Here is a 10,949-nt window from a genome sequence, read left to right on the forward strand (position 1 = left end):
CCGATTAACAAATGTGTATGTTGTGATATTATGTGACGCAGGTGTATTATTTAAAACGATTATGGAATCACTATATATCATTGTAAGCTATACTAACACTTATCCAAAATAGAAATGTATAAACAATATACATGTTTAACGCGTGATAATTGGAACATGTTTAATGGTTATAACAAATGTTAACTAAAACCTCTGTCTGAGAGAGACAAATTCATTGCCCTATACTGAAGTGTTGGGTATCATGTCATCAGTCTTAGTGGTGTGTGATGCCATTAACTGACACATAGATTTTTTGACCGTCACAATGTACTTACTGTTCTATGTATATCTCGACGACATGTTAACAGACACGTCACTTACAGGACGACTTCGTAGTTCCTATTGTTCCATTAATAGAATTAAGACATGATGTACATTTGAAATTCAATAAAGATATACTATGTTTTATTGGTCCAAGAGGCAGTAAGACAATTGTCTTAGGTGAATTACGTCCATTTGTTATATACTCGCTGTTATGGTGGAAGTTGTATTCCTTGAACTGGTTATGAGACTGACAGTGTCTTGGTATTTGTCCTGGAGGAATATTTGGTGTCACAATACTGGAAGCTTGTTAGGCGTAATGTGTTATGCCATTAACTAACACATAGACTGGGAGCTTGTTAGGCTTGATGTGTTTTGCCATTAACTAAGACATAGACTGGGAGCTTGTTAGGCTTGATGTGTTATGCCATTAACTAACACATTAACTGGGAGCTTGTTAGGCTTGATGTGTTATGCCATTAGCTAACACATAGACTGGGAGCTTGTTAGGCTTGATGTGTTATGCCATTAATTAACACATAGACTGGGAACTTGTTAGGCTTGATGTGGTACGACATTGTTCTATCATCATTAGCAGACTTGCTCTGGTTGACATTCTGAAATGTTATGTTTTAATAATTAACTAATCTTAATATATATTCGTTAAAGGTACTTCCTTGTATATCAATGATAAAACTGAGTATAGAAGTAGAAAGTTTTATAATACGTATCCTAATGTTTAAAACAGGCGTTCTTGTGTCATGAAGTTAGAATTAAGTCATCTATGGTGATATGTAACGTATGTTTTCTATAATAATTAACATGAACATAATTACATATGGTATGATAATAACATTAAGATAATTAATATCTAAATGTATGTTAGTATGCCATATATAATTATGGTGAATACTTAACATAATGATATATTAATGCTCACCATTCGACACTAGAAAAGTCTATGAATTACGTTTAATTATTTTAATCAGTTCGAAAAAAAGACTGAAACGATACCATAAGTTTTTGCGCGTAATCATAGAAAAATCAATCTAACACACCAACGGTCAAAGTTCTTGCGCGTAATCATAGAAAAATCCATCTAACACACCAACGGTCAAAACTATTATGAATTAAAATGGAAAGGCATACATATTTTACAGCAGTTACATGTTCGTAGTACACAACTTGTTACTTGCTATTTATTTTTCAGTTCAAGAGACGTACATTGGATTACAGTTATACATATATATATATATGTGTGTGTATTATTTATAAGATTTTGACGAAAAATCATGTCTTATCTCACCTTCTCGTCATAAAGACGACTTGGTAGTTAGCAGGTATTTAATTGTTCCACTGCTAAGATTAAAAAATGATTGGTCTTGATAATTAGAAAACTACGAAAGCCAAGGATGGATAAATAAGTCTGAAGACAAATCCAAAGTGAAATTAATATAGGAATTAATCAAAGTTTCAGCTGTTCATTAAGATTCCCTGAAAAAAGCCGACTGATTATAAACCCCATCGCCTTGGCGTTATAATTTCCAAAATATATATAAAGCATAATGCTAATCTAATATCAACATTTCTAAATCCATATCAGTTTAACACTTGACTGTTTGTGTATATTTCATGCTGTCATCCTGTTCCACAAGACACGTGTTCCCAAACCTTACAGCAATCGGTATGAGTAAGGTGGTTGTATAACATCACCGTCCAATCTTGTCATTGAAAAAGAAGAATAACTGAAATCTGATTATGAAATATTGTTTGTTTTGATGATTATTATGTCGATGCACAGACAAACTCATTTAATCGCCAAAGCAACCCAAACCTGACTGTTGCTATGTGATACAGCATGACGTCATTTGGTATGGAGGGTTACATATGTAACATAGGTTAAAAGTGATAGTTGACTTCTGGTTAGAGTCATGAAAAAATAAGACGATTCCGTGGTATTTGAGTAAAAACTGCTAATATTTATAAAACGAATTACTACTATCAGCGCATACACGTACAGTTAAACACAATCTTATCACATGTGATATCTCCACCAGTGAAACAATGTTGATTGTGACTAACATCCAAAAAAAGACGTAACTTATTGCGACGTCCAATCAAATGTCCCGAAACAACATTATTTGGGACAGGTCGATGGTACTGTCCTGCCATTTCAGGAAATGTGCAAAACAGAAAAATCAACGTCCTTTCGTTAAATTCCGTTAACATTTGAGTTCACACTACTCTGTTCTGATGTTTAGATACTCGAAAAATGAATATACTTGTGGTTTTGGATCCGATCAGCAATAGCTAGGTAATGCTCTGAGGTAGCATGCTCTGCGGTTATTCATTTGTTTGTTCTAGTGAGAGTTGTCCTCCCTGCTGTTGATTCCGTGACAGAGGGCATGTGTGTACGATCTCGTGTCCATTTATCAGTCGCTGAGTTTGGTTGTATTTCACTCTGGAAATTAAACTTTTCTTTCCGATTTTGTTTACTTAAACTTACTTACTCAATGAAGGTTTTGTTGTCATGGTTGATGGCTGGTTTTTAAGATATTTGCCTAAATCTATCAAATCTATATCACTACCGGAAGTAGATGTCCCGGGGGTAGCTGGATTCACAAATGACGTCGATTGCGGACGTTCTGTCGTCTTTGCCATTTCTTTCTCCGAAGTTTCACGAGGTGATATAAGTTCTGTTTGCTGTTGAGGTTGTGTTACCGAATCAACATATATCTGATTAGGTTTAGTCTTTGGCTCTAAGTTTGACTGGTTGCTAGGTGTCGTCAAGTCGTGTGCTGGAGTTACTTTACCTTTCCTGTCAACCACGATACTGCCTTGTAAATTGGACGAGGTAATGGGTGTTATGATAGCCTGTTTTGTTGTAATGGCCGTGCGTACTGTAACAGACTGGTCTGGAGGTGATTGTGAAGTTGTTGGCTGCGATGTCGTTACGGCTAAGCTTGTACTTGTTGTTGATATGCGTGAAGTTGGCACTGGTAGCGGAGTCGATATTTCAATTGTGTCAGTCGACATTACTTCCGGTATCCCTTCAAAAAGATCAAGACAAGGACGATGACGCGTTATGCATCATAGAATTCATATACTCAGCACTACATGTTCAGGATTAAAAGGGGTTTCTTAGCATTTATGCTCATAGTTTATATAAATATTCAATGATGCGCAATGTTAAGTATATGTATTTCAAAACGCCTTCGGATTTTTTTCTCTCTCCATATTTTGTTAGTTTTGATTCAGGACACATTTGAAACAAACTGTTTACCAAAAGGTAGAACAGCTATTTTCTCGAGAATATTGTTTCATCATGATAAACGACGTTAAAAACAATTTAAAATCACAAAAAAAGTACGTCTAACACGCGAACACTTACTGGTAACAGATTCCGTCGGTATCCGACATTTGCAGTCATTTGTGTCAATCCGGGTACTTTCCGGACACGTAAGCCGCTGCCATCCTAAAAAGGGGATTTCCCGAATGTACGACCGTCCGTCTGACAACTCACGGCACTTACCTACAATATAAACCGTATAAAGGTTTGAAAATCGTGAAATTTAAAATACTGATTATCTGAATCTGAATAGGTGCGTCACTGGAATCCAATTCCTGGCATTAACGCTTGTTTTATCATCCGATGATTTTGTGCTTCATCAGTATTTACAATCTAAGAACTACTATGTGTTTCAGGACAAGACAGACGTTCGACCACCTGATATACCTGGTCACCAGACGTTCTACCACCAGATATACCTGGTCACCAGACGTTCGACCACCTGATATCCCTGGTCACCAGACGTTCAACCACCTGATTAACCTGGTCACCAGACGTTCGACCACCTGATAAACCTTGTCACCAGACGTTCGACCACCTGATATCCCTGGTCACCAGACGTTCAACCAGCTGCTATCCCTGGTCACCAGACGTCCTACCACCTGATATCCCTGGTCAGCAGACGTTCGACCACCTGATATCCCTGGTCACCAGACGTCCTACCACCTGATTTACCTGGTCACCAGACGTTCGACCACCTGCTATCCCTGGTCACCAGACGTTCGACCACCTGATATCCCTGGTCACCAGACGTTAGACCACCTGATTTCCCTGGTCACCAGACGTTCGACCACCTGATATCCCTGGTCAGCAGGCGTTAGACCACCTAATAAACCTGGTCACCAGACGTTAGACCACCTGATATCCCTGGTCACCAGACGTTAGACCACCTGATATCCCTGGTCACCAGACGTTAGACCACCTAATAAACCTGGTCACCAGACGTTCGACCACCTGATATCCCTGGTCACCAGACGTTCTACCACCTGATATCCCTGGTCACCACTGACATCCACTATATACTCATCACTGTGTATCATATGATATCTATCGTGCTGCCTATCACTTTAAAATGTAATCGGACGTGTTAATAGACCTGACTTTTACAGAAATGTCAATAAATTGAATTATAGTAACGTAAGTGGTCGGAGACGTGTCCTTACGATGTTAAACAGATGCTGTGGTATTTTCAATAACACTCATTTAATTTGTTCAAATATGAGTGTCAATTTACAAACGAGATAACATCAACGACTAGAGACCTTACTGTTGAAGGTGAGAGAGGGTAGGGGCACCGGAATGATCGGCTGGGGCGTCACAGATTCAGATACCTCCAACGACATGGCTGTAAAACAAATCAAATGAACACGTCATCAAACTGTCTTATAACCAATTTTTATATTGAAAACAATCGATAGTCGTGTTAAGTAAACAATGCTGGAACAATCCTAAACAATTAAGTAGCAATGCCTAGTACAAGTGTATGATGTATACTTACCAAATTAGAAGTTATTTATATATTGTTGCTAGTTCATATTGGTTCAATGGTTTCAATGTTTACCTAAAACGTATTTCCTCTGCTATTGTTTGTGATGGATCCCTCTCTCTAAAGCATAACAAAAGTACAAGCCTTTCTATCATAAATCTGTTTACAATTTTGTACATTTCGATCATGTTCCCTCGAAGTCTCCTTTATGCTAGTGTTGTTAGGTTCATTTTATGTAAGCAACATACTTAACGTAAACCAGCCCCCGTGGTGCTGTATATACCTCATTAACACGTTTTTATGCTAATCTTCTAGTTAATGGAACACTGCCCCGACATAAACTGTAATACCTTAGGTAACACGGCATCACGAACGCTCTTTGTTCACGTAAACACGCCACATGATGAGCTCTGTAATGACGTAAACGCGCAATGTGGTGACCTCTATATTGACGTAAACACGCCACGTGGTGAACTCTGTAATTACGTAAATACATCACGTGCGTGTTAAGCTTCATACTTACGTAAACATGGCCCTGTGGTAAGCTCCGCTGATAGCCGCTTTAGACCGCGATACGACGACAGGACGTAGAACTTTCGGTTGTCGGACACAATCGCTTGAATGGCATTCAGAACAGAAAAACTTTGTATTCCGACGCCAACGATAAGGAGAGATATACCCTCTTCTTCCGTTTCCACTTTCAACAACTTTGTATCCTCCTTGTTCCAGCGACCTTCCTCACCAATAACAAAGAGTGCCGTGCGAGAGGTATTGTGGCGCTCCCTGTTGGAGTACGCTTCTCGCAGACTTGCAATACAATCACTTTTCTTATTTTCACTAGGATTGGGTTCTGGTTTCTTTATACTTTCCAGAGAAGTGAGGATTTCTTTTTTGGAGATCTTGAAATCAATTTCCGTGATATTACTATCGCTGCAAACAATAATACCCACCTGTTAATAGATAAATAATTACTTCGTTAACATCAATTTTGATTACATGAAATAGTTTACTGTATAATGTAAATACTGTATAATTATATAGGTCTGACCATTCAGTAAGCATACACTGGATGTTGTACGTTGTCTGATACAGAATAGCGTTAGAGCTATGATTTATAGTCTACTATTCGAGGAACATGAGTACTATTGAGCAACTGCAAGTCTGACGACATACAGGCCTGCCAATTTGTGTCAAATCAGATAAATATATAAAATATTATTTGGCAAACAAGGACGAGAAGACCTTGTCTTATTATAAGATATACATGCATTGTAGGCGACAACCTCCTGTCGTACTTACATATAGTCCTTTAAAGTAGTCGGTGTTTTATACATCTTTATGTAATATACATTTATACACAATTTCAGAAAGAGCAAAACGTTGTAAATATTATCAATTTATTTTTAATAGTCATTTTTAATGAGATATATTTCATTTCAAAAGAAACTGAAGTAACATTCCAAAACTGGTTATTAACCTTGACCGAAGCGATGTAAGGATAACAGAAAAGGTGCAGCAGAGGATTGGTAAGGATTGAGAAGTATCGCCTTACGTGAACTGCTCCTGGCGGTGAACTATGGTTGGTGATCACTTCACGAACAAACTCCTTCTGCTTTTGGAAGTTTTCCGTTGAAATGGACGTGTTTCCGTTCAGTACAAACACCATGTCAGCTTTGGGATTACATGTTCCTGAAATAAAACAAAATCACCGTTAACGAAATCGGTCACATTAAATTAACAAAAGAATTGGATCAACAACTAATTACGGGTTTAATACGCAGGAGAAAAACACAAGCAGTCTTGAAAAGCAATCAATTCAAGAAACCAAACAGCGGAAGCCGAATACAAACCAAAATGCTAGAACACAAATAATTGGGTTTTCCCACTGAAGTGCCAAAAGAGGTTTTATACTGTTGCGTTCCGATAGCGCCACATGTGATGGATGCTGGAAGTGTTTGTATCAAGTCCCGGGAGATTTATGTGTAACTAACACGGAAACGGATTGGACTTGACAGGCCGTATAACTCTGCTGATGGAACCAGTATCGGCAGATCTCAAATGTCTTTAAAAAAAAGTGTAATATTTCAACAAAGAAAGTAAGGATAATTGTAAACAAGAGTAGCGTAGGGTGTTTGTGGTTAGTGTAGTTTATCGTGACGAAGCACGTTCTGCATACTCGTAATCAACAATATCGGGCCACGTGAAGTAGCTTTAGAAACAATATAACGCGCGATGAATGACATCATGTTAGAATGACTGTTATATAGGAGTATAGATAAATATATCTTTGGAACTACCTACACGTTTTGAGAAATATACATTAACCAGTACAATTGAATAGTTTTTTTGTAGCATATTTTAGTCAATCTCATACTCAACGCATCCCCTGCATTGCAACCTATTGAACCTTTGACCTTCAATTTTTCCAGATTTAAATTTGTGGTAATTTTTTTACAATTATTAAACAAGACTGTATGGCTCAGTGCTCCATTAGATTATTGGAAAAACCGTCCAAGCCATGGAGCTGGAACACATAATAACCCATTAGGCTTTAAAGGCATTCAGGCGAAATGTTAAACTTGTTAAACAAGCGAAGTGTTGAATGGGATTAGATGGTGGAGTTCCTTATAATAAAGGACCAAGGTCGCGTGTTACGCTGAAAAAATTAGCTTCATTTTCAGCTTTAGAAGTGACAACACTGTATGTGTTAATGAGAAATCGAAATTTCAAACTGTCTCTGGAAACTTCGACCGAATCCTTCTATAGAGATAGTGCAAAGGTCAAAGGTGTGTCCTTGACTGAATGGAAATCAGTCGTAGAGTTAAACGTTGACTCAGAAGACTGGAAAAAGTTAAACCGTGTGGTCTTCGGTAAATGTATTCTCCTTTCATGGTGCTACGAATATAACATCTGTAAATGGACAATTCTTGAATAAATTCCATATGCATATGCCGGTTTTCAGAGTCGACCTTTTCTTGAAAAAAGTTTCACGCAACAGATCAGAAAATCTCATCATTGTAATTATAGGATACGCTCTTCGAATCCACATGTTTAAACCAATTAGTGGGCTAAAGATGCCGAATCTACCTTCCACATTCATTCCGCAAATAAAAATAAAAATCTAGCTTTTAAATATTTGTTTTATTTATTTGATTTGAGTGTTAATATCTCTGTTATTTGAAATTACATTCCACTTCCACGCAAATATATTACTTATCAGGGACATAAAGCAATAGTTCGCTTTGTATGGGGAAATTCCTTTATGTTTCAGTGAAGAACATGAAGGAAATGAGTAACTCCACGTCTTCTGACCTACAGTGAACTGTACAATTACATACAGGAACAATCTGTATCAAAATGCTTCTCTATATACGGAATAGTGTCACATGTCTGGTGAAAACTAATTAATGTCAATCAACTCATATCTTATTAGAAATAATATAATCAGCCAACGTTTGATCTTTGCTTGTTGACGTAGATTGAATATGATGTAAACATTCTCCGAACATTCTTGCATTGTGTACTATTACTGTCCGAAACAAATGGAGCGGTGTCTAAATAAACATTACTTTACCTTGGGTTGTGCCGGAGATAATGGCTGCCCAGGCGGACGAACTGATATATAGGACACCGAGCGTCAAGATACTCGGAATGAAATGAACATTGTCCACGGATGACGTCATCTTCGGGGTGGTCTGATACGCTAAAAATAGAACAAGAAACGTCCACGTTGTAACGTACTGTTCTTACATTGGAGTGGCCCTTATTTCATTTCTCGAAAAAGAACTAGCATACGCTTTAACTGGGTAACCAAGCACTTACAATTTTGTATATATAGTGTGCAGTGTTTCATTACATAATACTATGTTATTATCTATCCGTAGTGTTATATTTCTAATGATAAACCATACAATGTGTTTGTATCTCCGGGCACGTGACTTTGTACAATTTGTAGCTATATAAAATATTAATGTAAAAAGTGTAACACGGAATAAGATGGACACAAACCTAGATTATTATACACTCTTTCATGGTCATATAAGTGTTTGACATCTGATCTAAAGAAAAATGAGATAAGTCATTTACAAATAGTTCATCTATCAAAGAGAAGCTGATGACATTTGCATAAACCATTTGCAAGGTTGACAGACCGATGAGGGCTTGTGGTTGTTTAGGGCTCAACGTTTTCGATAATATTCACCAGGTAAAAAATCCAGGTATAACTAATGATTTGATATTTAAATGAGCTGGCCCCCGGTTTAACTCATGATTACTTAATTTCATAACCGGGGACTTCTGCGTTAAAGACAAACACCTAATTTATGTGAAGATTCAACATTTGTTTCGGTGTCTTCACTTCTGGTTATATATTTCCGTGTCAACTATGAGTTCTAATGTCATTTTATTACCGTTACATTGCAATCTTTTACGTTCTCGTTATCAGTCAACTGTTGTTTTGCTATATTATTTTAAAATTGTTCATGAACTGATTTAAAGTTAACTAGAAATAAATTCAAAGTGTCAGCACATTGCAAGGACAAAATGTAACCGAAGTTCAATGCGAAAGAAAAATATAACAAGCAATCCTCGAAAAAGTAGGAGGTGAAAGTAACTGTTCAAGAAGAGTAAATGTGGTCTACGCCACTCGTGGTTACCTTGATGATGTCTCCCGTCAGTTAAACAAGATATGCATCTATCTTGTAACAAGGTTTAGAACAGCATATGTACTTTAATGTCATAGTTAGTTATCCATCATTTACTCCCAGATAGAACAAGGTCCGGAGTAGTGAATCATATCGGATCCGAAAACTCTCTGAGCAAGAGCTAGAATACATGTTACTACGAAGGAAAAATTAATTAATGAAATTTGATGTCGCCATGTTTGCAAAGAATAAATATTGTTCTTACTGATTTAAAAAAAAAAAAGACTACAGCATAAATTAATGTATAACTAGTCGCACGACGTCCATACACGGGGGTGTAATTGTAATTACACATCTGCACACCATGTGGAGGGCGAACGTACACACTAGCAACCTTTTATGGCAACATGTTACAATGGTTCCCTATTAGGTATGCAACAATCTGTATAAAAGTAGTCCTCGTTTCCGAGTCTAATAAGATTTAGTCTCTTACCTGGTGTATTTCTTCCTCACGTCGAGGTTTCTGGACAGTGAAGTTTGGGGGAAGTATCTGTTTGAATCAGGTCTGGCATTGTATACCCTTAGTAAACAGCGACCTGTCTAAACATTCGGAAAACAATCACATGTTATTAACATCGGAATGTCCTATGATGTCACTTTTATTATCACCCATCTCAGACAGCGTTCTCTTTTTCATTTAACAACGAATACGTACCTCTCGGTTTAAGTCAAGTGCGACCTAGATTTTCTCCGTTGATTGCTAAATACAATTAAATGCATGATTTGCATTCCTTTTTTGTCAGGACGTGAAAAAAACGAAGAAAATAAAAGTATTTAAACTATGAGTCCTGTGAGCATTATGTCTGCTCCGTCACATGTGTACCTGTCAGGAGAGGTGAGGCGAGATGACTAGTCCGAAGTGTGGAAGGGACTCCCTATGTTATATATAATTAAGATACATACTATTACGTAGATATATACACCTGTACTTGACATATGTATACGCCCTATCGACGCCGTACCTGATGAACTAGACTTATTACAATAAATAGTATCACAAGGTACAGCATACTGGTACAGGGATGACAGAATAATGTCACCTTACCTACCCATGCTACGGAAGTTTTGAAAAATATTAGGAACTGATATTGATTAAAATATTTACATTTAA

General features: G+C 37.3%; 1 protein-coding gene across 1 annotated transcript; it reads right to left on the bottom strand.

The window, feature by feature from the left end:
• Positions 1 to 1,468: 1,468 nt before the first annotated feature.
• LOC110453495 (flocculation protein FLO11-like) lies at positions 1,469 to 10,677 on the bottom strand. Its single transcript, XM_021502454.1, has 8 exons — positions 10,494 to 10,677; positions 10,272 to 10,378; positions 8,710 to 8,838; positions 6,688 to 6,824; positions 5,659 to 6,085; positions 4,917 to 4,994; positions 3,692 to 3,832; positions 1,469 to 3,350 (listed from the first exon to the last, which is right to left on the bottom strand). The coding sequence occupies exons 3-8, from the start codon at positions 8,816 to 8,818 to the stop codon at positions 2,803 to 2,805; spliced, it is 1,440 nt and encodes a 479-aa protein (XP_021358129.1). The 5' UTR covers positions 8,819 to 8,838; positions 10,272 to 10,378; positions 10,494 to 10,677; the 3' UTR covers positions 1,469 to 2,802.
• Positions 10,678 to 10,949: the final 272 nt, after the last annotated feature.

The sequence above is a fragment of the Mizuhopecten yessoensis genome, unplaced genomic scaffold, assembly GCF_002113885.1.
Source record: "Mizuhopecten yessoensis strain PY_sf001 unplaced genomic scaffold, ASM211388v2 scaffold7349, whole genome shotgun sequence".
In the NCBI taxonomy this organism is placed as follows: Eukaryota; Metazoa; Mollusca; class Bivalvia; order Pectinida; family Pectinidae; genus Mizuhopecten; species Mizuhopecten yessoensis.

Coding starts and splice junctions, on each gene's coding strand:
- LOC110453495 (XM_021502454.1), bottom strand. CDS start 8,818: ATGACGTCATCCGTGGACAATGTTCATTTCATTCCGAGTATCTTGACG. Junction 6,086..6,687: donor CACCGCCAGGAGCAGTTCAC/GTAAGGCGATAC, acceptor ATCTATTAACAG/GTGGGTATTATTGTTTGCAG. Junction 3,351..3,691: donor ACCGACGGAATCTGTTACCA/GTAAGTGTTCGC, acceptor ATCTTTTTGAAG/GGATACCGGAAGTAATGTCG.